Below are 27915 nucleotides of genomic sequence, written 5' to 3'. Positions count from 1 at the left end.
CTGTCAGAACGCAAACTGAAGCAGGACACGGATGGCGAGCGGCGCAGCGCGAGGCAGAAGAAGAATGTTACTGATGGATGGTGTTATGCTGTTGTGGTTTAACAGCTGTACACCAGTTGCATCTGTAACATTTATAGCAGAACCAACACAGATCAGAGTCCAGGATCTTTTCAGAGTTTATTTTTCTTTCGTAATGGGGAGAATGTACAGACAGGCAAACAGCAAAGAAGTCACATTTTGCATTTTATATCCAGATTGCTAAACAAATCTACATACAACAAAGCAAAAATGAGAACAATCATGGGCCTTCATTTTACAGACAATTCTTTGCCCGATAAACAGTGAAGAAACTTTGGGGCGTAGTTTCTTTAAGTGTCACTAACTCTTATCGAACACTTGACAGTACAGATTTGATTTAAATTATACCGATAATACAGGAACTCAGGAGAAATACTGTTTCAAAAAATGTCACAATCAAAATTAATATTGTAGAAAACAACTGAATAAATGTCAAACTTATATTTTATCGAAAATGATGAACTTTACTTGGTGTAAGAGCAAACTGAAGATACATTCAGGTCCTGTGTGCACTAACATTAAATATGAAGATGAAAATAATAAAATGCCTGTAAAAGTAAAGAACTGATGCATAAGGTGCGTACTCACACACACGTGAATCATTTTTCAAAAAGGCTCATAACACCGGTCACACCCCAAAGAACATCTCACGATCTTCACACGGACTTAATTTAAAAAGTAACAAAGGTTGTCGATACTTTAACTTTGCAGTACAAAGAATGAAAATAAATTTACACTCGACACAACGTCTGTACCGTTTCACTCATGCTTCATGCATGATTCTGTCAGACCAATCACATGACTTCGTGACTGACGATGATTTACAACCAGTTAAGACATAGACGATGGATGTCACACAGTGACAGGATAAATGAAGCCACACACAACATCTGTGTGCTCCAGCAGCTGAAGCTAGGCTACCTAGCTTAGCGTGTGAGCCGCAGTACAGCCAATGGAATGTCAGGGCTAAAAGGGAAGAGGGGGGGGGCGGGTCAGTGTCAAGCACCAGCCACTGAAAATCCACAGTTTTGGCACAGGGGTCAGAGTCAGCAGAGTAATGATGATGTACATCCTCAGAAAGCTACCTGAGGAATGCTTGTAAAAAGATCAAAATAATAATCTTTACCACATGGTTTGATAACGCGGGTTAAACATCCAATAGAAGTGCTGTGATACAGGAGTACTGTCTTTTGCTCGGTCTGTCTCAGATTGTGAGGAGGCTCGTTGATTCCTTGACAAAAGTACTCACCAAATAAATTTTTAGCAGGAACAAACGTTTTAGCTGCTGCACTACTGACACTATAAAGACCTCCTGTAATTACAGTATAGGAAACAAAACTGCATTAGTGTGACAAATCAACCTCCTGCTGTAATTAAATGTCCACTGCAGGGCGGTCCGATTGGACAACGCAGCTTTTAGCACCTTAAATACATCTAGTAAACTACAACACTTTGATGAAGACGGGAATAACTAGGTTTTGGGAATTCACATTTTCAAGCTGCTGATTCTTATAACGAAAGACATAATTTAAAAGACCTAACAAGGATATGCCTCCTTTTGCCTACAGATTGTCAAACCCTTAAAAAGAACTGGTCAGACATTTGTGTCATCTAGTTTCTAAACAAAAACAGTCATAAGGCTTTCTAGTTTGTAAAGGCTTTGGCAGCTGTGTTAGCTATCACTATGAGCTACAAAGGTTTAATAGTCCCAAAGATCAAATCAGACAATAAAATATAACTCTGAAGTAATAAATGGAGAAAGTTGTTGCAAAAAAAAACAAAAAAACAAACAAAGTCAGGGGAACGCTTTACTATTTTGACACTGCAGCTTCTAGCCGTCAACACACTTTGCAGGTGAAGCAACACGAGCTAAAAGGCTTATTCCAGACGTAGCAGCTAGCTAAAGTGAGTTCTCCGTCTCTGTAAGGACACGGTGACGGTGTGTGGAGCGGCGGCGGTTCTGCTGCTCCAGTGGCCAGGGCTTGGCACAGAGAGACGCGAGATGTTTCATACACAGCGTGACGACATCTAAAGCCGATGATGGATGGCGGGCGGAACACACACCACAGATGTACGAGGCATGGATGACGGGACACAGTTAAGAGTGGATAAGAGACAAGGAGGTTGAGGGGGGTTGGAAGGATACGGCGACAACACATTAACAGGTGACGGTGCATAGGCGGCGAGCTGCTGGGCCGTGACAGCTGCCTCTGCAGGAACACAGGCGTCCTGCACCACCTTCACAACCAACAGCTCTTCTTTTGATGGGAGTTTCAGACCAGTTCAGAGCAGAGGAGGTGTTTTCCTGCTGGAGTGCATCCCTCGCTCTTCTTTAATCCTTCATTCATTTCATTCTCTTTCCTTTCTTTCTTTTTTTTTTTTTTTTGCTTCGCAGGGAGCAGACAGATTGGAGCTGACGGAGGAGAGGTGATGGAGGAGCAGAGTGTTTATAAGCTACTGCTGAATGTTTGGAATGGAGGCACGGGTCATGAATGAGACTCACGTTGCATGCAAGACTGGGCCGTCGCAAACAATGCATGTTAAGGCCAAGAAGAACAATATTGTCCACCCCCCTCTCCGCAACCATCCCCAGCCTCTAGTCGAAGCCAAAATCAAAAACGATTTGGTCTTCAAAGATGGCGATGAGCAGCATGATGCTGAACCCGGTCAGCAGGCCCAGGTTCTGCAGCATAAAGTGTCCCAGCTGGCAGCGCTTGTGGTCCTCACTGTCCCCGTGAAGCATTTCTGGCAGCTATGAAAAGAGACAAAGTAACCAGTTGGGTTGAATTAGCAATGCAGACCAGGAGGCAGAGAGAAGAGGACTGACTGTCTGTGTGGGAGAGGAGACGGTGAAAGTTAAGCTGGTGGTGTTGGGGGGGACAATTACCACTCTGGGGCTGTCGAGTGCGGCGTGCCAACTTACCATATCCACCAGAGCCACATAAAGGAACATGCCGGCAGTGATGGCGAAGATCCAGCTGGTGACATTGTGTGTGTACTGGCCCACAGCTGTGCCAATCACCATGCCAACGTAGGCCATGAGGGCGGACAGCAGATTGTAGACAATGGCCTGCTTCACTGACATCCCCGCTTTCAGCAGCACCGCAAAGTCACCTGTCAGCCAGGAGAGACACACGCTCATTTAAACACCGTTAAAGCAATTCCAATGCATCCGTCTCTTATTCTGACACACAAACCCCCCCCCCCCCCCAACATGCAACACTCCTCATTCTCTCCGACGGGTCACCAATGATTCTCCTCTTTCACAAGTTGTTTATGGAAAGTTAAAAGTGTGTAATGCCGCAGCAGTGACAGCAGTGTGTCCAATTTCTGTTTACAGTTTGCAAAGAGACAAGCACTCTGCCGCATATAAACCCCTCCATGAGTCGCTTGGCACATGTCGCGCTGTGTTCTTTACTTTTCCTGTCTATTCTGTGACGGGGGTGGACTCCTTCAAAGCAAACTCCCTCCGTGCGTCTGCCACTGTTACGTGTCTTCGGGTAGGTGAAAAACAGACCAGGAGCTGCTCTTTCTAAGAAATATGTCTTTAACTCCCTCCTGATAAACTTATGATTACATATGCATGCCGTAGCCTCTCTAGCCTCTTCAATCATTGCCGGGGCAAATGCGGGAAGAGGCCCAAGTCTCAGCGGAAACGCCCTGGATTTGGAGAGAGAGATGAATACTGAGAAGGGGGTGGCCTACATTTCCTGCACAGCGTAACAAGCGGCCTCTTTTCCTTGCTAATTACCACAATGAATATATTACCACTCTGCTCTCATCCATCAATCAAACCCGGAGGAAAGAGGGGAGAAGTTAAAGAGAGGCAGCCCGCACACACCTCCTTTCAATGGCCCTTTTTTCCCCTCTTCAACTTACTCTGGTGTTTCCGGCCTCCCCGGTTACAATCCGTCAGACTCTCAGACACGCCTGCCGCCGCCTCATCTACCGCAATTAACACACCCATCACTGCCAATTAGCTTCACTCTGGGTGGTTAAAGAACCCTCATAATCATCATCTTTGCCATCCAGCTGCCAGTCGGGGGGACGGCTTTTGTGTTCAAGAGGAGCCGAGAGGTGCACTTGTCAAACTGCGGGGTTTGTCTGACGAGCGGCCCTACAGGGGCGAAGGCACGGCAGCAAGTGCTCCTGAAGAACGGGCGCTGAATCAACAGGAAATGTGCACGGGGAGAGACTGATCTCGCAAGTCTCCACATGCCGCTTGAGACGGGACTTGTGCTGCAGTTAACCATCTGGAAGCTCGAACACAACAGAGTAAAAATAGCAATAAAAGGACAAAAATGTTGGACCAGATTCAAAGCTCGTAGCCGTCTTCTTCCATACCATCCTGAAGTCTCCCAGATACGGCAAATAAGTGCAGATTTCTCAGCATTCATAACAGCAAAATGCTCAACATCACAGACATTAGAGCAATTTTTCCCCTAAACCCAACAATAAGAGTAGGACAGGATGCTGCTAGTCAACACAAGGGGGAGCAGGCAGACAAACGCAGGCTATTATTCACCGGTTCACACTCTGTAATTGACACTACTCTATTCATCAAGCACACAAACGAGGCATGGAAAGTGCACCTCGACGAGACACATCATTAGTACTGATCTGCTGTGGATGGCCCTTTGTCTGTCTTTTTCACCCCACTCTCGCCACCTCTTCCTCTTACTATAAACAAACAGGCAGAGGAGGCACTGCGGAGTGAAAAAAAAAGAAAAAGAAAAAAGAAAGCACTGCTCGAAACAAAAACGCTCACTTTTGCTGAATCAAATTGAATCAAAAGGGTCCTCGGAGAGAACAGATTTGAATGCAAATGAATGCAGCAGCAGATGTGCGTCTGTGAGTCTGACTGTATTGAACAATGTGTGCCAGGCACGGTACATCATCTCCACTGACAGACACACTGACAAGCAATTTCGCTGCTGTCAGACAAAAGCCGTTAATCTGGTGAAAAGTACATTTTTCTTAAGAGTGATGATTATTGACACCGCTGGGTTTCAAGGGCCAGAGAGGTCGCGAGGCTCTCTCACATTCACGTTTCAGCTCAGGTAGGCAACAGGGCTGTTTTGCATGAGGCGGCGATTTAGACAACGCTTGTCATTATGTGAACTAAGGTTTTTCACAAAACAGCGTCGTTGTACTTGTTGAATAAATGAAGTGTGCTGTGTAATGAGCAAATGACTTGTTTTGTTTAGTTTTTTGGACACGGTCTCTTGGGTGCGCGCCACTTACCGAGTTCATGAGGTAATTCATGGCAGAAAACAGCCACTGATGTACTGATGCCTCCCGTCAGGTTCGCACTGAATGCTGCACCTGGAGAGGTAAGAGGTTGAGGAAATGTCAGGGAAAGAAGAAAATATGAGACATAATGTGTGTATCAGTGAGCTTCAGGGCGGCTGTTTCCCCCCTGCTAAGCTAAGCTAACTGACGGCTGTTGGAGGCTTCGTATTTAGCGCTTTAGCTCCTTACTTTTATAAAGAGAAAGTATTTTATGGTAACAATAAACTAATCAAAACCTCTGTGGCGTTTCATGAGGCCTCCTGAGTTATTCACCTAAAGTGGACACGGTGCAGATAAAACACAAAATCAGAACCTCGTACCTATCGCCAGGCCGTCACTGAAGTTATGCATGCCGTCGCCCATGATGACCATCCAGGCGATGCTGGCTATCCCAGCGTCCTTCATCTCCTGGTCTGAGTGGCAGTTCCCACCGTGAGAGTGCCCGTGTCCGTGCGAGTGTCCGTGGCCGCGCTGCTTGGCCTTGCGTCCATTCTCCTTGGTGGGTGACTGGCGGTCTTGTTGGGGGTGCGCGGGCGCAAGTGGCGTCATGTTGGTGGGAGAGTCGGGCGTCTGGATCTCGGTGAGCTGCGTGTCGTTGTGCCCGTTGTCGCAGGAGACGGCGGTGCTGTCGGGGTCTGGAGAAGAGAGGAGATGTTAACGGTGACAGCCGCGGAGACAGCGCCCCCTGCAGCCAGGCGGCGGTGAACACAGTGCAGGGTCAGCCGACTGCATGACTGAACACCTCGTACCTTCACTGAGGGACTTCAGGTGCAGCCACTCTGCATCTGAGCGGCGGTTTAACTTGTGATCTGACAACTTCCTGCCGATCTTGCCCTCCTCACTCGCCTTCTTCATGTCCTGTGAGCGGAGACACAATTTTAAGCTCCATCCACAGACATTCATAACATGTCTGTATCAACAAGAAGCAAGAATATAGCAGACAAAAGCAAAGGTTTGTGAGAATTAGTGTCTGATAACAGTCCTTCAACAGCCTAGTCCGCGTCTGTTCATCTTACCCTGTGGTCTTTGTAGTGCTTAAACATGCCGATACAGTGTTCGATGATGAAGAGGAGGTAGATGCCAGCCAGCGCTGTGAGGCCCTTCCACACTCCATCGAAGGCTGTTGCCAGATCGGTTTCTTCTTCGCCCTTGGCATGCTCGCCGTGGTCGTGCTGCCCTTGAGACTGGAGACAGGAAGAGGAACAGAAGACGAATGAGAGGAGTGAGGCGCTGGGATTGCACATTTATCAGTACAGAGATTTTATTTTCTAGAGACGCGCAGATCAAATCCCTGATGCCTCTTACTGTTGAGTGTGGGTGAAGAAGAGGACGGAGGGGACATTTACTGACAACTGGTCAGAGGAAGAGCGGCTTACATATAAATATCCAGAGCTAAGTCAGAGGTTACTACTGCTCATCAGATGTATAACACTGCTGTAGAAAATGTTTAATTAATGTTGTGGCTCCAGAGGTCTCTGAGGTTGGTTAGGCGTGACCAGCAGGAACAGCAGCTACACACTTTCCATATTTTGCAAATGTTAGGTTACAGTTACAGAATTCCTTAGAGCTAAGCAGTTTTATAAGCAGCCTGGATTGAACGCAGCAGGTGATTCGAACACTCATTGTAATCACGAGTGAGGCTTGACTTGGACTCTACCCTAAAGACTTGAGCATCTCTGCCGTACACCGATTGTGCTCTGGCTGTCTGGGTTGTACTCACATGGGGCATCAGATGGAGGAGAGCGTCGCCACTGAGCGTGCCCACTGCCAGCGCCACCAAGAAGGTGAGCAGGAACTTGAAGCAGGCTTGGTTGAGGATGGGTACGAGCACCACGCCCAGCAGAGACAGCAGGCTGATGATGGTGATGGACACAAAGCCCCACAGCCACACCCACACTGGAGAAAGAGACAAAGACAGGGAGGAAGATGAGTATTATTTACTGAAGAGCGAGGTCAGGAGCTCAGGGCTCGTTAGGCGCAGCGTTTTGAAGATGTAGAAGGACTCTTCAACTGTGAAAGTCCATTAAAAAGATGTCAGGACGACACAGGACCTGTATTCAAATGCTGTCACGATTTCAGCCAGCTGGAGTAACGACTACACAAACAGCCACAGCTCCCCCCTTCACATGCGAAGGAAATCTGTCCTCCGGAGGTTTTCAATCCATGCGTCCTTGTGATGACACGAGACGTCTGAAGTAAGAAATGTGAAGAGGCATTTTGGCAGAATTCTGTTCTCCTCGTTTTTCCCCCCCCATTCACGACACGTGAAGCAGAAGAGAAGAAGTCAGAAAGTTACACTATCATTTAAACTGTCAGTCCACCTGTCCACCAGGACGCCGTTCAAAACAGCTTGAGAAAAACCTTCTGATTCGTTCGTCACAGAGGACAAAATGTTTAATGTCGTATGAAATTCAATGTCACGCCAAAGCAGCTGGTGCGTTTGCTAAAGCGATGCAGGGTCCTTCACTGCTGACATTCAGCTAAAGGACTTCTACTGACTGAAACACCTCACTGACTGCAGCGAGGTGTTTCAGGAGTGTGTCACAACAAACTAATGCTCCGTTTATATGATACAGAAATAAACCTTCTTTACAGATTTAGGTTATGTAGGTTATTTATGTTTTAAAAAACCATGAAACGTATTGTCAGATCAAAGAGTTTGAACCAAAAGAACAACGAGCACCAAACAAACAAAAAGAGCCGAAGCTTCCACCGAGCCGGAGGGAAAAAATGACTAATAACTGTAAAATCACACCGGCAGACGCACTTCCTCTCCTCATCTAATCGGCCCCAGGTGGTGTCGCTTGTGAAGAGATGATGTGAAACATGTCTAATGCCTGACAGAGTGGTCTTTAGAGAGACTGAATCAAGCTGTTACTGTCCCATTACCCAGCTGCAGGATTAAAAAATATTACAAAAAAAGTCTCTCCCCGGGCAGCCGTCTCTCCGCCCAGAAAACAGGAGGCTGGAGGAGCTCCTCCGGGGGCAAATATTTTAACTGAAGAGGAAGGCCCTGATGAGTGCTGATTACACGGCCACTTGTCATTAGCTTTTGTGGATCCCAAAACCCTGACTCTCATTGCCGGTTTACATGTGACCTCTGGGAGGAGATCTGGTTGGTGTGTCCTGTACGGACGCCTCTACATGAGCCTTGTCACCTGTCGGTATGTGTTGCATTTACCTGCTGGTGACGGAGTCTTGCATCTGACACCGTGACGCTTCCTTTGAAGGCCCAAGACAGACTGTACAGGCCACAGTGAGCGCCGTACTCACTCAGGTCTCGACTTGAACTATTTGAATTTAAACCAGGTACAATATTTTGACAGCTTTCTCAGCCCCTTTCTTAATGTAACCGCCAGCATGTAAATGCAACACACAAAAGTCTTGGTTATGTAAATAAATGCAAAAACAATTGTTAATATGCACAAAGCACTTATATGTTGGGTGATATCTGTTTGTATTTTTAAAGCAAATACATTTGCCAGCTTTGACAAATCATAATGCACCTTTGTAAATCTTGTTTACTGCATATATTTTGGATACAACTGCTAAAATGTTTGAATAAGGTATGCATAGAGCATATTTGGTCTGAGTTTGAGACTGATCCTGTATTAATATCTGATAAAGATAACTCCTTAATGTGCATTGGTAACACAGAATAAATCCAGGATCTGTGTCCCCACTAGGTTTGATAGCATTAATGTGACCTAAAGTCTCTACATGTGCAGCATTTTAGATTGTTTCTTTTATGTTAAACCTTAAAAGAAATGCTCCCTGCTTCATATGTAGAGCAGTAGACCACGACTAGCATCTGCAGTTATAATGTGCCAGTTAATAAACTGTACGTATTGTGCAGCCTCATCGTCCAACTGAACAGGCTGAAATAATTTTCTCATCATAGATGAAAAGTCATCCTAAGTAACATTCTTATTGTTACCACTATTTTCAATGTGCTTTACAAAAGTAAGTGACTGCTGAGAGGCTACTGTATATTAGCCAGACAGGTCTTTCACGCTCATCTATTCTAACTCATTACTCTTATACAGCTGTGGTTTTGTGCGTGTGTTGACGTGGTGGTGTGCAAGGGCGCAAGAAGGCGGCGATAAGGGAACCAAAGAGAGGAGAAGGAGACTCACTGGTCTGTGTCTTCTCTCCAATTACGCATCTCCTGTGAGAAAAATGGCCCTGGGTGTCGCTTAGGCTCTCCTAATTGGCACAACGTCAAACGAGAGAGGAGTGGGGACCAGGAAGAAACCAACTGCAAGTTTTCTGAGCTCCCCCATGGCTGCCAGCAGGAGGTAAATGAGAGGTAGCTTCGTGGCGTGTGATGCCTACGGTTGAGTCTTGGTGCACCACTGCAGACAAATCTAGTGCCTTTAGTTTTCCACTAATGAGGAGCCATTCCTGGCCTTTTGACCCGTTCGTGCTGTCTTCCTCGTCGTCATTACCCTTTTTACGGCTGTTTTCAGTGGTGACACACTGCTGCCGGAGGCACGTGTGATGCAGGTGCCTCCAGAGGACTGTGTGGTTAATAATTACAGATTTAAGAGGGCGAACAGTTAGGGAATTCCTCCAATCTCACGGTTAAACTTAAGTGCCAGCAGCTTTGACAGTGATTTGTTTTCACAAATAGGCCACTTTCTAACACTAATTAAAATACATCCAGGCTGTGCAGAACATCTTATGACCCCACACGCGGTGTTGTCCTTTGTTGTTTACAGTGAAAGCTTCCAAACTTCTTTCTAATTTGCAACTACTTGAAAACTAAAGATTACGCTGCAGCCATGAAACCGAACGTGAGAACAAATAAATGCAGCAGGTGTAAATGCAGCGTGGTCAGATTGATTATCACACAATGCATTTTCATTCCAGGTGGATATGTGTTATTTATTCCTAGAGATTTACACGCTCGACCCACTGATACACACACACACACAGTATGATAATACATCAGTCTTAAGAAAAAGCAGCCTTTTCTATGCTTTGCTATTTTTGCGTGCAGGAACTGTGATAAATGGTCCTGGTTTGCTTTGTAGCAAACTTTTATGTCTTTATGAGCGTTATTTCATGACATGTAACTCATTAACTCTAAAACACAGATTTTATGATTTGCATTCTCATAAACCTAGAAACACTGTGCAGCAGAGCGGGGCTTAACATTGACCTTCATTCTTTAGAGCTGATCTTTCTGGCTTTTCTTTTTGAACATAATTAATTCAGGGATTTGGAACTCATAGCGAGGCGAGAGAGATCACCGCAGGCAAGACGCCTTTTTCAGACGTGAGCGAGATGAGGCCACAATTTCTAAATTGTCAGCACATGCTAGGACCACTCGTTTGCTGCCATGGCAACTAAAATCATAAATGACAAGCGGCACACATTGCCATAGACACAAATCACGCAGTTAGGCAAGCGAATGATCCTGAGTGTCAATCACATGATGTGCTCTAATAAGAAGAGATGGATGTGATGTGGCCGTCTAATCATTCAAACATTAACTTTCTCCCAGTGAATAGCCAAAAGAAAAAATTCTCTCTTCCTGGATGGCCCAAGACACAAATGGCAGGCCAACCAATCATTATATAGTCAGCTCGCTAAGTACAGTCACTGCCATCAGCTCGTGCTGATGGCCATTAGTTATGCATATGCTCACTGGGCATATCACTGGGAGTTGTGATTGACTGAATAATTCATCAATTAAGGATTATGCTAAATACTTGCTGCACCCATAAACACATCTAAAAAATAACCAATATATTTTCCCACACGTTATATGGCTGACACAGCTCGCACAACCCCTTTTCCAAACATTTAGAGGCTAAAGAAGTTTAAAGGATTAAGAGGTCATTCACAGTCCTGCTGGTTTTTATTCATGCCATCCACACCTCCCGCTGCAGCTGGATGCATTTAGCTATAGTTTACCTGTAAACCAGTAAATCATGTGTTTACAGACTGCAGCTTCCAGTGTGCAACCATGAATACGAAGCATGATTTGCTGAAAAGGAAACGTGCGGTCTGAGTATTTATAAAGATTAAACAAAGGTGATTGTACGGATAACTCTGTGGCAGTGTGGTAACACACTTGGTTGTGCTATCAAGATCAAAGAGCACAGTTCACACCTCTCTTATAATGAAACTGTGCCACAGTTCTGTGCGACTCGAGAGCGTACTCTCAAGCCAAAAACCACCCGAGCCTGCTGTCTTACACTCAAAGCCATTAGGCATTATGCTTTCTTCATCTATAAATAAAAGTTAATTAAGCGCCGGGTTGTAGAAATACAAGAAGCTTAAGATTAGTCAGCACCAGCCTATTCATTGGCTCTCAAATTACTCGACTGACTTTCAATATCCTGTTTGTTGTTTTTTTTAACTAAAGCCAGTGTTGAAATTACACTCTGGTGACTGTTCACTGCTGCTATGGATAGCAGAAGATGAGAAACAAAAACTGCCATGTCAATATACTGAAATTAAGTAAATATGGAGGATTATGGATTGTTACAATTCCTGGTTCACTTCAGTTATATATACTGTAAAGCACGGCTTGATTAGTTCAGATAATCATTCTATCATACAGATCTGACACTCCTCCTCAAGAGAGGAGCGCCAAGTTACACATGCTGATAGCATCACTTTCAAAATGCTGTGGTTTATGGTGATGTGCCTGTGGTTTACATATTACAAAGATTGTGGTTTCCTCTGGCCGATGGAACCAGATAAAGACAGTAACTTACTTTAAGACACCAAATTCTTATCACTATAAATGTTACTCAAAGCTAGCTGTTCTGTAAATGAACCTATTATTTCACTGAAATATAATTCCATTCAAAGTCTCAATAGTATCTCACCTTTTGTTGTTGTTTTTTTCTCGGTAAAGTCTCTGTCTGAGGGACGCTCACGTGACGCCACCGCTGTTTTATTGGGTTCTGAATATGAACCAATTATCTGCTGAACAAACACGCTGACGAGTTAAAACGTACTGTTGCTGATCCATTGTGCAAATAAAGTCCATTGTGACACTGGTGATATCTAAGCACTACATTTTTGTTGCTTTGCTCTGGAGTGAGCTGTTGATCTTTAAAATCCATATGAAGTGTAAAGAATCTCCAGTAAAGCAGGATGTTGATCGGCAGTGACAAGAGCTTTCAAATCTAAACGTATGGCAGCACAGAACAAATATCACAGGGAAAAGGTGCTTCCACGGGCGAGTGAAGACAGAGCGTGAGTGATGTTTTGCATGTTGGTGATGCAACTTCTAGCTACGAATCACCTCTTTTGGCTGTGCATTAGTTTTAAGCGGAACAACAGTTAGGGTGCAGGCTCTTGGCAGGAATTAAACTGACCAGCGCTCTCTCTACTTATATCATTTTCCCTTAACATATTGAATAAATAACATTTTAGTATTCTCCCTTCCATAATTTCCTGTTGAAATTTCAAACGTCCGACCTCCAAACGTACAAGGTGATCAACACCGAATGGAAACAAAAAACTAGGGCTGACCCGAATGTCATTTTTTGAGCTTTAATAACGCTTCGATAGTAATTAACAGCGAATAATCGAAGCTTAGCACCCTCCAACTGGGTTGGTGGCTGCTGCGCACAGCAGGGGGAACAGTTGCTGAGATTTCAGAGTGAGAGTCTGATCCAAGCAGGTCCAGAGCAGAAACCGGGCGGGGGTCCAGGCGGAGAGCAGACGGGATGAGCGGTATTTCCGGTAGCGAACTAAATCTAACACATTATTATGCAACTTTTATTATAGCGACTAAATGCTCTTCTTATACAATCGGCCTAATATAAATATTTAAATGTGTTCATTATGCTGTTGTTTGTTTGTTTCCAGCCTACAGTTTACTGATTAATTTTACTTAATTAACTGTTTTGATCTGTAATGAAATTAAGCAATTGTAAAATGAATAGACGACATGACTTCAAACACTACTGCTGTCATCACTCAGGTTAAAGTGCTCCCACACAGCTTAGGACTTCATTTTGTTTTCCTTTTGATGTAAACTGAAACTTTATGTTCACTGCAGTCAGCGGAGGTCAGGCGCACGAAAAAAAACCTTCAATAAGCAAATCCCAAAATTGCAAATCAAATGTGTACCCAACAATCTAATGTTTGAATATTCGGGCCCAGCCCTACAAAAGACCATGGCTGACCGTGACAAACTGATGTTTCTTGTGTACAAACAACTGAACTGTCAGCAGTGCCCTCGTCTTGCTTTCTCACACAGCGGTAAACATTCTGCATGCGCTGGCTGTCTGCTCCAAACGCCTCAATTTGTTTTTAGTAATTATAATTTAGACAGAATAGAATAGGGGCAGTAGTCTGACAACACAAATATGTTTTCCAACTTATCCAGTCCTGGAAATGATTAAAATCAAATCCCTTACTTTTCCATGCTGTGTAGGAACCCTGCTAACATGCATAACGAGGATGAGCACCGTCTTTCCCTGCCCTTCATATTCTCACTATAAAGCATGTCTTGCAGAAAAACAGAGAAATAAGAATATCCAAAACAACAAACAGAGACTGCTGGTCACAGCCTTGTTTGGGTCTGGAGTAAAACCTGAGTGGGGTCTGGGAGTCTCGCCGAAAAGTTTGTTTCATTCAACATTACACGTCTTTTCAGACAAAACTGACTGGATCAATAAGAAACTTGGCTCTTACCGGAGCTGACGGGCTCCAGGGCTTCCTGCTTCACATCCATCTGGTGGTAATGGCGGATGCAGACGCGACTATCTATCTGGTAGAGCAGGGCAGGACACAGGTAGGTGAACTGGCTGGGGGAGATGAGCGATTCGGGACTCAGGCCGTAGTAGGTGAGCAGCTGAGTCAGGTTCAAACACTGGAAGGAGATGGTTCAGAGTGAGGGGAAGAAACCACTATGCTCCATGCAAAATATATCCAATAAATATCAAATACTGACGCCTGTATACGTGAAAGGTGGCTGTAAAAGCAAAGTACTACTGTGTGGAACGTACTGACATACGGACAGCGGAGTGGTTGCTAGCCCTACACAGGGGTGAATGAATGATACTCAAACACTTTACAGGTAATGTCGAGGATGTTTTGACCCTTACAGTGTTGATTGATAAATCAACCAAGCTGCTCCATAAAGCAGAGCCAAACACTTCCAACAAAGTCTCTTTAAGTGTTGTGTCATAGGGGATCAGAAATAACTATACAAGCAGTAGTAGCAGCAACAAGAGAGACTCTACGTTTCTATTATTATATATTCTACAGTTTGTTTTACTGATCAGGTCATCAGCAGGACACTAACAAATATTTTTCCAGGTCTTTTCTTTCGTATCAAATTACTGAGACATTTCTAAGAATGCGTCCATATTTGAATCACGAGTTCTTGAAGTGGAGATTCTCGCACGTCAACTAGTTCAAACTAGTCCTACCTCCTCATGCTGATGAAACAGTCCACCTGGATGGGCAGACAAGACAGGGACTGGCAAAGTGGGGGAGGCGGACCCTCTTCGTGCTTCTCTCTTATCTTTATGAGAGTGACCGTGATCGCGGTCAAGGTCGTGACTGTGTTCGTGTTGATGGTCATGGTCATCAGACTCGGGTGTGACAGGAGAGGGCGTTTTGCCTCGCCCTCTCTGTCCTCTGGCCCTGGCTGGCTTTCTCGGCTTCTTAGGCCGGCTTTCTGCAGTGGCAGGAGAGGACTGCAGCTCCTGAGGGGCCCGGGGCGGCTCCAGCTGGGGAGAGGGCTGCTGTTGTAGGTTGACGGGGGGAATGTCTGTGCCTGTCTGCGCTTCGTGGACATGATCGCGGTCATGTTGGTGATCACTGTGAGGTTGAGAAGACAGGTCCTTGTGGTTGGAGTGCACCTGCTCACGTTTGTGCTCTGTGTCATGTGTGTGATCGTGGTCGTGGGGATGATCATGATCATGCGCGCCCTGCACATGTCCGTCAGAATGTTTATGGTCACTAACCTCTACCTTGGCGTGGTCATGGTCATGTTTATGGTCATCACCAGCAGCTGGACTGGCAGCAGTGGTGTCCTGGCTGCACCGTGTGGGAACCTGTTCTGTGTGTGGATGGTGGGAGCCGGGCTTGTGGCGTGGATGCCCATGCCCATGTCCGTGACCCTGGCTATGGCCTTCGCTGGTGGATGAATGTGTGTGAAGCCCCTCCTGCACATCCAGCAGGTCGAGGTGAGCTACGTGGTCGTGGCCCAGATCCTCGTGATCCACATCAACCACCTTCACTTCGCCCAGACCCAGGCTAAACAGCAGACTTTGAAAGCCCTGGAAATCTAGACGGTCTTTCTGGCCGTAGCGCCTGAACAGCTGCTGGATGTAGAAGCGCTGCTCCTCCTCTAGAGAGTGCCCCTGAGTGCTCCTGGCCCCCGGGGTCAGAGTGGCTCCTCTAACGTACGGAGCCTCAGAAATCTGCAGGTCGCTGTGGACGTGGTTGTGGTCGGCGTGGTGATGCCCATCGTGCTGATGGCTGTGCCCTTCTCCGTGGCAGTGGTTGCACTGATGGAAGAGGAAGGTGAGCACACACAGGAAACAGAACTTGGTGTGCACGTGGACTCGCATTGTCCCCTGACTTCTGGTCCCCTGCCAAAACAGGAAAGTAGAAGTTTCAGAATTTGAATCACTAAAAGACTATTCTCAGAACTAATTTAGAAATTAAAGCAGGACGGCGGGATTAAAAAAACAAAAAAAACATTGTAGAACTTCTGGTGTTAATTAATCAATCCTGATTGAATCAATCAATTTTGGCCTTACAAAGCCAGATCAGAGCTTCTCTAGCAATTACGCACCAACATTCTAAGCTAACAAGGGCTGCAAATCATGCATGAATACAACATTCAAACCACCTAAGCTGCTACCTTTAACTTAGCACATTTCATAGCTGAATCCGGGAACCTTCTGGAACACAATAAACTCTCTACTGTGAATTGTGTAACAAATAGCTTGTCCCCCCCCCCACACACACACACTCTAAAAAGGCCTGAAGCAGCAATATCATTCCAGTCAAATGATCCTCACAAGGTCTCTTGTGAAGCCTGTGGGTGGTTGATGCGTGAGGGTTGGGGGTGGAGAGGTCAGATGAGGAATACTGCTGGATAATAGTAAAATGGCACATTGGCGCGCACACACTAGAGACCAGACACAGGCACAAAAAAAAAAAAAAAAAACGCACACAGGCCTTTGGCAGCCAGCTTGTTAGCAAAGTTGATACTGGATTTACAGCATGCACATCACGAGGGAATAGATGTGTGTTGCACAGACTACACATAATGGGCTAAATGTTAAAAACAAAGAAGGTGAAAGATCCTCCTCACGGTTAGCTTACAACAGATTGCCCACTGTAGTCTCGTGGGAGCATCAACAACAATTGTTTTCTTTCTGGATGTACCCACAGTAAGCAAGAAATTGCAAAACAAAAACACAGAGGAGGAGATGCAACGAATAAGTCAGAGATCACTTAAATAACATTACACAAGAGCCTCATTTTAAAACAGCAGACACTGTTACTGATACTCAGATTTTTGGTAAAGCGTAAAAAAAGAAAAATCTACCACTATAAAATCATCTATTCAACAAAAATATCTGACTCCTGAAAAGCATATTATCATATATTATATGATATAAGCATATTTTATGAGTAGGTTTGTTTTTAAAACTCCGATACCAGCTGTGGCTTAGTGGCCTATTAGCACTGCTGACGTTACCGTGTCTGTAAACACCACAATACTGCTTTAGGCTATTATCTAATTAGAATTTGAACTACAAGCTATGTTTTAATATACAGTATTGTACTTGTATTACTGTATTTGAATTATACACAGTAGAGTAATTTAATTTGTAACTTCATTTGAAAAGTGTTTGAAACAGCAGCACCGCTTTTTGAAACAGTCAATAACAGCTAAGCTTTCCGTTTCATGACTTTAAAGTCTGTAACAAATATATAAATATCAACAGGATAGCAATCTGCATGAGAAATGAAGTAAAATAAAAACACTTATAGTTATCAATTAGACCTGGAGAGACATGATCACTATAAGAGGTTTTTAGTGTATTTGCATCTCTCCCACAAAAATATTTAATACAATTCAGAAAGATTCAGCTTGGCTAAAACAAAGACCTTGTTTACTCTTCAAAGCCTTGATCATCGTGCAGACGACATTAACAGCTAATCAGCTTTCTGACTTTAAGCTCGTCATGGACTTCATTCTCCTCATGTAACAAGATCAAGAAGTCGTGTAAAAGTAGCGTTTATTATCAGTCTTTTAAAGTACGTAAGTTCTTAACGTAATGTCATATAGAGGGTAATTATTTTGTCAAAATGTAGACAAGGAGTCTTGGTGTGACTGAAATTTCTGCACAAACTACAGTTAAAAAACAGCCAAAACAGACCCAACTTTTACACTTTTATAACGAGTCATCCAGGTGACCGTGTTGCACAATTCAACACCTTCAAAGGGGCCTTAAGTCAAACATTTCAAAACCAAATAAAATCGGTTACTTAACACTGACTTGATTCTCATTCTTAATAACCCGAAGCGAGGCTACTTACCACAGCGTGCCCTTAAGTGAGTGTGAAATCAAGCTTGCCGAGGAAGTGAATGATGGCGTTGTGACTGAAGGGTGCAGACGTGAAGTGTGATTACAAGCCTACTTCATGGCTGTCGACAAGACAGTGTTTATAAACACGAGAGAGTGGTGACCTATGAACCTCACATCAGATAGGTTGAGGCGAAACCAGGACGTATTGGTAAGAGCACACCCTCTAAGCAGCAACAGAGCCTGCTGTGTTTGCCTGATTAGAGTCTTTGTTATGCTTGGCCTTTGAGGAAAACAAGATCTCTATTTAGTACGAGAGTTTAATTGTGTGTTACACAAACCACAATCTACAAAGTAATAAAAAATATCTAGTTAGTTGTACTGCAATATGCGCTGCAGGCACAATTGTTTGTTTCTCTTAAAGGGATATTAATGCAGGAAACAGCACATTACCTTGGTGTGTTTATTTCAGCACTGCAAGACAAGTAAATAATCCCACCGTTGTACTGTGAAACACAATAACTCTATAACTCACCGTAATGCGTTTCCTCCTGCTTGGCCCCCAGTCCTGAAGCTACAATATGAGGGGGGGGTTCCAACTCTTCTGAAATATGCACTCTGGAAAAATATTAAAGAGGACAGACAAGTTAAATGCAGACTCATCTGTAGAAAAAAATCCACTCACATGACAAAACGTGATCTCAAGCTGTGCCGTTGTTGTTGAGCTTTGTAACCACGGTAAATAAGTGAAATGTGTCTTCAAAATGAGATCACGGCAGCTATGATATGTATGAGTGCAGGCTGCACTTCATTTACAAGTGAGACAATGCTGTTGTGGGAAGACTGGTGACCAGTCTATAAAAATGTCTGCCAATTTAGGAAGGTGATTCAGTCCTTTCTTGCCATTACTGCACCCTCCCTGCCCCATCCTGTTCACCTCCATCTGCACATTGTCAGGAAGGCTCACCATATAGGGGAGAGCAGGGTGAGTTGAGACAGTTTTTAATTTATGTGTCTTTAAAGTGAGGACTTGACAGTAAGGTCTCCAACTAAAATATCTATTTTAGGATGTGGTGCATCCCTGGGAATAATCAATTTAGATCTAAAATAAACGGTTTTCAAAATACGGCTTTCCAAAAAAAAAAAAAAAAATAGTGGACTCTTGGCTCAACTTACGCCAAATGAGTTGAGCAACATGGGGGTCGGTGACATCAGTGGCATTTTATCATGCAAACTCAAACACCAGTTCCCAACATTTAATTGCATTTAGATAGTGAAACATTGCAGCTATGTCTCCTAGTTGTTTCATATCAATGTATCGCTTTAAAGCCATCCTGTGTATCACCACGTCCTGTGCCTCCTGATGTATGGACTTCCCCTTTTGTACCTCTGTCCAAATCCACAAGAGGAGCTGAAGCCTGTCTGTCTTACATTTATAGAAGCATGACATGATGGTTTCTGGTCTAAAATGCATAATGTCAAATCATTTCGGTTCATGCATAAAAATGCAATGTAAAATTACAGTAAAATATCTGGCTCAACTTCCCCCAGGTCTTTTGGCTCAAATTACCCCATAATTGTGTCATGCAGCAGTTAAAAGGTAACGTCATGCTAACGTTATAGCCTCATATTGTAACTTCCTAAAGCACTAACACTTGACCAATATTGTCTATGGTTGCCAAGAAACAAGGGGTGGCTCAACTTCCCCACAGCTTCAAATCACCCCGCTCTCCCCTAAAGGGTGCGAATAGTCACTTTTACGTAATAACACTCCCGTTTTGTGTTACGCCCCACCAAACAACGTTGCACACGCACTAAAGCCGTGATACAAAGATCTTGAAAGGGTCCATGGAAGTTGACTGTGAGCAGCGTGACGTATTAAACAGTCAGTGGTATCTGCACATAAAAATAGATGGTTCATGTACAGATGATATGTCTAAATATTCCTACTGTCTGTTTTCCAATTCAAGCTTTTTTGTTTACATCTTTTATTAGGTCAGGCTGGAAGCCTTGCTGCTGCTGCTGCTGCTGCTATTGCAAAACCAGCACTAAGCCTGAAAGTTATATGTAGATGCCTGGTCCTATTTTAAAGCAGTATCTGTCACTTCAGAGGTCACTGGAGTGCACTTTCATAGCAGACATTTTGACATGTCACTGTAGGAAAAGCACAGGTGTTAATTATAAAAAGTAATGACGACTGAATTCCATTCAGCTGCTTCAGTTTCAGGGTCAGGCTAACTGTCACGCTGTCCAGGCTTACAGAATACGACTGATCCTTCATTATTGTTATTAGTAACGCTGCGCACGTCTAGGACAAGTCAGAAATGTCAGCGGCTACTGGACAACGTTTTCAAAGATATTTAATATTCAGGAAGAAAGGACACGTGCAGAAAGTGCAAACCTGTCAAGTGTGTGAACAACCAGGTGCATCCGATAACCAGGCAACAGAGCAAACGGCTTCTCAGAACAGGAACCGATGCAGTTGATCTGAGCTACAGCTGTTAAAATACAAACCCAGCTGTTCAATAACTTAAACACAAGGCTTTACATAACATTAAGCTGTTGCTGTTGAAGTGTTTGTACTGTGATGCAAACGTATAATGGGTCCAACCGAGGTGGTCGTCAGCACCTCCGCTATAAACAGCTTCTGGTAAACTCTGAAAAGCATTCATCGTATCATACCAACAGCCCGTTGTTATAATTTTGCATTAAAACAGCACAACTTCTCTCATATATTTCCACTGGATGTAACGGTGTGACCTCTTTACAACACAGCAGCTTAGTTTGTAAAGGTTTCAATCATGGCAAGCATAACGTCAATAATACATCGGAATATACATGTGATAATCAGTATTCATAACATTTGGGACAAAATTAAAAAGTGTAAGGGGTTAATAAATACTCTTTCTTTCTTGTTATTTAGAAATAACATGTTTAATCAAGACTACTGTACTGTAACAACAACAACAACAACAACCAAGTTGAACAGCAGTGAAAGTGAAACTGTACTATCATTAACTTAACTACATTTTTCAGTACATTACTGCATTCCTCAAAAATATTATCCCATGTCTTTTCCAGGTTGTTGTTGAGAACAGGAATCCTGTTTTTTTTTCTCAAGGAAAAAAAAAAAAAAAACTGACTTTGGCCCTTAAGCTGCTTCATATGATTCTCACACGACCGGCTGTACACATCCTTCTCGAGATCACGCCGAAGAATGCAGGGAAACAGCGAGAGAAATCTATGAACCCTAAAAATCTCCTCTGGTTGTTTTTTGTTGTTGTTACAAAACAAGTAGAAGATAAATAGGTACAGTGTTTTGGTTTTGCCAAATATCCTGAATGACATTTATATTTCTCACAAAATACAACTCCAATGCAACATCTCTGCATTAAGAAAAACGTAACACATGTTACAGCTTTTAATGCTATCTGTCCTACATTATTTGGTATTATGTCCAGTACTGTTTTGGGTCTCAGTGTCTGTTGCAGCAGGAAGGTTTCCAACAAATCAAGGCAAAGCAATTCTTTCACATTGCCTCGTGCTTCCTGCCCCTGAAGTCCAAAGAAATGGGAGTGTTCACTCAAATAGTGAAGGAGGTATGTTCAAATAAAAATAGGCAATAACATAACATTGCTCTCATAAAGGTTTCCCAAGGCTGTGATTGTTACATCTGAAACCATTAAGCTTCCACTTCTTAATGCATACTGCAAACTAGGGCTGAACGAGTAGGAAAAAAATATCTAATTGCGATTATTTTGACTGATATATGAATTGCGATATTAGCGGGAATGATCGTTTTTGTCTCATTTTCATTGAAAAACATATTTAAATGATTATGGTGTGATTTCTGCAAGGATCTCTACCAAACAAAGATGTAGAATATGACGTGATGGCCAAATAGTATTTCGCCACACATGTTGCCATAAACAAATATACCACCTCCTGCGATTTGAAAATTGCATTAGGTGATGTTGCGATTTTGATAAAATTTCGATTAATTGTTCAGCCAAACTAAGTGGGGAGTGTCAGACCATACAAATATTATACAAACATGTCAGAGTGGAAGCTTTCTTTGTTAAGGCCTGAGGCGTGCAGCAGAGGGTAAGATGTCAGCTGCCACATGGACCCAACTCACAGCAGATGGTCTGTGGGAATCCAAAGAGGACCACGATCAGGACACCTTAGAGGCACATCTCTGCTGGCAATCACTGACGACAGCAAGAGAAATAACAGATTGTCAACCGCTTACCCATCAGTGTTTCCCGAGCCATCTGATGGTGATGTGCACAGTGAGACGTTACCAACACCGGCAGACAGAATGTGAAATCATTACAGCTTGGCTCAACTGTCCACAAGGAGCACAAGCCAGTTACACCTCATGTTTACAGCCATAATGGTTAGTCATGGACAACCACCCACTACTGCTGCAAAACACTTGATCAAGGTAGTTATTTTGACAGGTCAAACTAGCAATCCACTGATCAAGAGTAGCTATTCTGTGCAATTTGTCATAAGCTGTGCGGTAGGTCCGCTGCAAATCTCCTGACTCAAGCACCTGGCATATTCACAGTGTTGTAGAAAGCCTTTATCTTGTAGCAACAAACCTGATAATAGCACACCCTATCACAGACGCAAGTCACACAAGTTCAAATTCCAGCTACTCCAAACAGCCTCAAAGGTCCGTGTGATCGTCTTAATTAAGTCGGCTCTGTGAGTAAGAACTTCGTCTGTGCGGGCTACCATGACACATGCGGGTTCAAATACAACCGGCGTAAACAGGTCACAACATCTTACCGAGTCAAACAGCCCCATCCGCGACAACAAATACCACATCAAGTTCAAGTTTTGCAGGTTGAAGCCACTGAGTCAGAGAGAAGACGCTGTGCATGGTGATGAATTCCTCGGGTGGAAATCAGGGAGCTGCTGCAGTGCAACACAGCAAAGACCACTGTGGCAAGACGCAGGTGCGTGGATGATGCTCCGTGGCCTGGAAACACGTTCATCACAGTGTAAAAAGAATCTAAGGCCGCAAGACTAAACTAGACACAGACAAGTAAACACGAGAATCCGCTGGGGGGGGGGGGGGGGGTACACTGTGCAGATGTCAAAAAATAACACCTTGGCAAAACAAAGAGTCATGCTTACCTCTGATCAGACACCAAAAAAAAAGAAAAGCCAAAAAGGACGGGAGTTCACGGCACACCAATTCAAACAGTTCACATCAGCACTAAAACAAGTAACAGGATCAGTGTTTTGAGGCTTTTGAGTCGAGTGACTTAACTAATTTGTACGGGGAGGACGGGAGGCCCAGGGAGGGAATGTGTGCGTATTTGAGCAGTCAGGGAGCTGAGTCTAGGATCAACCACCTGACCAGCTACTCATGGTGTACTTAGGTGTGTGTGTGTGTGTGTTTGTGTGTGTGTGGTTGTTAGTGTACTATTGGTAGGACATGATGCCCATTTTAGTATTTTGCCTTGATGTAAAGTCAGCAATTTGAAATGAGTAAAATATAACACCGTGTTCATTAAAACAGTGGAATGTCCTCGGGAAAAAAACCTCCTCACCAACTTCTCACAAATATTTTAAGCTCAACCACTTAATGACAGCAGTGAGCCGGACTGACCCACACCTTGTCCTGCAGGCTTAGCCTGACATATAGAACAGAGGTATGTGCTCTGTCTAGATTATGGTTTTAAAGGTGTTGCTGGGAACAATATATTTGTACTCTAATATAGCCAGTGCCCAAGCTAACAGCGGTTATTCAACAACAAATGTTAATAGTGCTCCTAAATTAAGTCCTACAGAAACAAGACTGAGGATATAATGGATGTGTTGGTTAATGGATTTTAGCAAGCACTACTCAAAATGCCCTGTCCGCATTAAAGACATCTAAACAGCAGGAGTGTGGGAATGGCGTTACATGTGCAGCAGATTGTGGACATTATGAACACTAAACAAACAGACCAGTCAGGCGTATGTTTACAAAATTCTTATTAGAAACCTGCAGCTGGCCGCAGCGGTGACTTTCACCGAGGGTTTGTACTGCAAGGTATCAAGGTAGGGTTACATTAAAAAAAAGCAAACAAGTCTAACAACCTCCCATGCTTATAAAGGTCTTTGGTTTTTAAGGGAAGATGAAGTGAATCTCTAATCGAACTGTCAACAACAGATTTACTGTTGGGGCTGGACGGTAACACAAGCAGACAAAGGCCATTTTAGCTAATTATATTGTAGGACAATCTGGCATATTGATAAACACAGAGGCTTTAAATAACATTTAGCCCTATACAAAAACATCTCACAAAGCCATTTAAGGGTAATTCATGGTTTGTTTAATCATATTAGTGTTTGGGAGCCTGTGGCTTAGCATAATGCCCTTATGCTGTAGCTTTGTCCTCAGTGGACCTGAAACAGAAAATTCAAGGACTACATACTATTTTAACAAGAAATTCCATGCCAGGAAATGATGACGACGACAATGCAATCCTGTGTTCACTGTGTTTGCTTTCTTTGTATGCCAGTGTAATCCAAAAATAAGCAACAAAACCACTTGCAAACAGTTACATATACAAGCCTGGGCTTTATGTCCACATACAGTAAGCCCGCTCTAGAAGTTTAGCAAGCAAACAGGAGACCAAAACACAATTTCTGCAACAGCGTTCCAGACAGTGTGCGCATTTGAAATGACAGACAGAGTTGGGCACGCTGTGATACACAGAACAGCTAAACTCGCGAGGTCACACCTGTCAAAGGTTCGCTGAGCATCCACTCGCTTTTCCAGCACTGCCCTGCATCTCAGTCATGCAACTGTACTGAGTGGGATGTAAATCTTAAGAACTTGGGAAGCTGTTTACTACATTACAAAAGCATTTTAAAATCCTAATTACACAACGGTAGTCTCCACACAATAAGCTTCTGCTATACTTTCAAGTAGAGCTGCAACGATTAATTGATTAGTTGTCAACTATTAAAATCAATAGCCAACTATTTTGCTCATCGATTTGACAAAGGTTTAAAGAAAAAAAAGTAAAGATTCTCTGACTCCAGCTTCTTAAATGTGAATATTTTAAGTTACCATTCTTTGACAGTAATATATATATATTTAGGTTTTATGGACCAAACATCCATCCATCCATCATCAACCGCTTATACTGCGCTGGAGCCAATCCCAGCTGACATCAGGCGAAAGGCGGGGGACACCCTGGACAGGTCGCCAGTCCATCGCAGGGCAACACATAGACAAACAACCACTCACACATAATGTGGATGTGACACATTATATATTCACACCTAAGGACAATTTTAGAGACCAATTAACCTAGCCTGTCTTTGGATGGTGGGAGGACCCACGCGGACAACATGCAAACTCCACACAGAAAGGTTCATATAGCCTAATTTACCACTAGTATAGGCCTAATATTATTTCATATTTATATTTCGCTCGATGTCAGCTGGGATTGGCTCCAGCCCCCCCGCAACCCTGTACACAGGATGAGCGGTTGAAGACGGATGGATGGATAGGGGTCAATCAATTAAATTAGCCCAGACTGTACATTTTGACTGAGCTTCGTCAGCAGTTTTCCATCCAAATTTCCGACAGTTAACAAAATTGAAACTTAATCTGTATCTGGAGTGTGAGGAGGTGACATGTGTGGCTGATTTAATGAATCACGCACAGTGTAAACTTCCGTACAATCTGCTTATAATTTCTCAGGTTCATGAAAATCATTAAGGACAACAGGAGGGAAGGAGTTGTGTTTAAGATTCCTTAGAAACAAACACACATAAAACCAATGACTGATCACATCCTTCACAAATGTCAACCCACAGCAGTTAAGACGTTTTAATATTGAGGTGTAGGTTGAATGGACTGGTTTATGGGACTGTGTAGAATTACAAGATACATTTTTGGCTGATGGTACTTTTCCTGTAGGACTGCTAGGATTTCATGTGTTTATGTTAGAGGTGCCAAATATTGAAAAACAAACTTATTTTTCATACTCAGTGCTCTCATATTAGCACGCTAGTGTTTAGTGTTTATTAACTCTAAGCAAAAATTGACTCATGAGGACTCTAAAACTAAATTCCTCAACGTTTATACATCCTGTTACAACATATGCACGTCACATTTGCATATGACAAAAGGCAGTCACGACACATGACCTGCCGGCCCACTAAAACGCAATTTAATGTCAATTTCAAAAGCAACTCCGCCACAGAAATTCGCCTGGCTTTCAGATTAACCCGGTGAAGCCACGCTGCTCCTGAAACCGCCCATCAGTTCTCAGTCTGGTGAACCGAGAGGGGGGCTTGAACACCGCACGTGGTGACCGTAATGCAACACTGAGCTCGCTCGCCCCCGTCATTGAAACGTGCCCGCAAAAATGGCAAATCATCCACATGTAACTTAGTCGCCAAATGTCCAAAGCGAGCCTGTCAGAGCTACCCGAGATTTAAGATCAAAGCCCGTTTGTCCTGGTGCAGTCAAGCTAACGCTAACCTGGAAACGACGGCAAATAATCCGCCAGCTAACGTTAGCTAGCAGACGACTCCCAGGAAATTAGCTTACACAGCAAACAAAGAGCAACAATAACATTTGCTGTCTGAGCTTCCGTAACAAACGTTCGCCATAGCGGTTAATAACATCCACGCGTTGTGGCAAACACCGCCCGGGTCCATGTTGTGGGAGTGGATGAAAACAAATGGGTTTTTATATAGTTACCTCACTCGAGTGCCGTGTGCATCTCCTCTCCGCTCGGTACCAAAAAAAAAAAAAAGTCCTGGTCTGGTTTACGTCAACGCGCGACAGGCCAGTCATTCACCAACGCCTCTTGCGAACTTTCTGTAGAACACCGACGGGGGCGGGACGTAGAGTCTGCGCCGCGGGCCAACAGTCTGCGCTATCTGCGCAGCTCGCTCAAGAAAGCACTGAGGTTGTTTTTTTTTTTCCGCCAGATTGTGTCTGGGGCTGTCATATGACTAACTGAGGAAAAGGAGGTTCAGACCAGCGCAGTCACAAGGTGAACAAAGCCGCCATCAAAGAAATATTAATTTCCTCTCTGTAGAAATCACTGCAGCTCATCATTTGAGCACAGTAAGATTATGTCATAACCCCAGATCTGACACTGAACTTTGCCTTGTTTAAGTTTCTACAAGTAGAAAAGATCATTATTTTTAAACAAATGTTTACCCTTTTTTTTAACCACTTTAGTGTGGTCTCATCTTCATTTACCACATGTAGATGTCTCAAACCAGCACACCAAAAATTCAGGTAAGTAATTCAGCTCATCTACTTAAGTAAAAGTAGCAACACCACAGTGTACAAATGCTTTTATAAAATAATATAACAATAATAATAATAATGTACTTGAAGTACCAAACTAAAAGTATCATTATGCAGAATGTATTGTTGGTGCCCATTTGATAATAATGTATATTATAATCCTGGATTATAATTTCTGATGCATTAATGTGCGCATCACTTTAATGTTACAGCTGGTATTTGGGGCTAATTAAAATTTTTGTGGTTTCCCCACTGATATCAATAAAGTCTTATTAAGTCAACCTATAATAATACATCATCATCATTATATTTTGTATTATTAATCTCAGTCTGCAAAGTAACTCATAAGTGTAGTGGAGTAGAGGTATAGTAGCAGAAAATGAAAATTTTACAGTACCTGAGTAAACGTACTTAGTTATGTTCCACCACTGCAAATAAGGGCACGTCAAGGCTAGTTTTAGGTCTTCACAAAGTGTATTGAAACTACTGGTAGCCTAAATCCGAACCAGACAGAACGTAAAAAAAAGAGAATAAGGACTGGAATCCCTCAGATAGGGAAAGGAGAAGAGAGCTAAAAACGCAAGTTGAAACCAGCTGAATCTGACTTTTTTGGTGTGACGGTTCTTCTTTCACTTAGACCAAAGGTTTGAAGTAACACACACCTAACAGCTTGTTTTGTCTTAAATTACTTCAACATTGATGCTCTCACATGAATTAGTAAATAATAAA

The 27915-nt window shown here is 43.4% G+C and overlaps 1 protein-coding gene across 5 annotated transcripts; it reads right to left on the bottom strand.

Moving 5' to 3' along the window:
• Positions 1–164: 164 nt before the first annotated feature.
• Positions 165–27626, bottom strand: LOC119903845 (zinc transporter ZIP10-like). 5 transcript variants are annotated; one of them, XM_038720098.1, is made up of 12 exons: positions 26626–26730; positions 18436–18518; positions 15344–15947; positions 14778–15160; positions 14038–14215; positions 7091–7266; positions 6387–6554; positions 6120–6228; positions 5691–6005; positions 5323–5403; positions 3002–3192; positions 165–2830 (listed from the first exon to the last, which is right to left on the bottom strand). In XM_038720098.1, exons 3-12 carry the CDS (start codon positions 15924–15926, stop codon positions 2675–2677), a joined length of 2340 nt encoding a protein of 779 aa, XP_038576026.1. In that variant the 5' UTR covers positions 15927–15947; positions 18436–18518; positions 26626–26730; the 3' UTR covers positions 165–2674. The 5 variants fall into 5 exon arrangements, with proteins under 5 accessions (XP_038576026.1, XP_038576024.1, XP_038576025.1 ...); XM_038720096.1 differs by lacking the exon at positions 26626–26730 and adding exons at positions 22698–22890; positions 23049–24977 and having other exon boundaries at positions 14778–15947; XM_038720097.1 differs by lacking the exon at positions 26626–26730 and adding an exon at positions 27584–27626 and having other exon boundaries at positions 14778–15947.
• Between the last annotated feature and the right edge of the window lie 289 nt (positions 27627–27915).

The sequence above is a fragment of the Micropterus salmoides genome, unplaced genomic scaffold (assembly GCF_014851395.1).
Source record: "Micropterus salmoides isolate LMB-PRFRI ecotype aquatic unplaced genomic scaffold, ASM1485139v1 Ms_hic_scaffold_15, whole genome shotgun sequence".
In the NCBI taxonomy this organism is placed as follows: domain Eukaryota; kingdom Metazoa; phylum Chordata; class Actinopteri; order Centrarchiformes; family Centrarchidae; genus Micropterus; species Micropterus salmoides.
The sequence above is the reverse complement of the archived record's forward strand: the minus strand, read 5'-3'. Positions and strand labels throughout refer to the sequence as shown.

Excerpts from the sequence above, each read along its gene's own strand:
- LOC119903845 (XM_038720097.1), bottom strand. The coding sequence starts at position 15,926 with ATGCGAGTCCACGTGCACACCAAGTTCTGTTTCCTGTGTGTGCTCACC. Across the intron at positions 14,216-14,777 it reads TGTTTCATCAGCATGAGGAG|TGTTTGAACCTGACTCAGCT; the intron begins GTAGGACTAGTT and ends ATCTCCTTCCAG. Across the intron at positions 6,229-6,386 it reads AGCACTACAAAGACCACAGG|GACATGAAGAAGGCGAGTGA; the intron begins GTAAGATGAACA and ends CTCCGCTCACAG.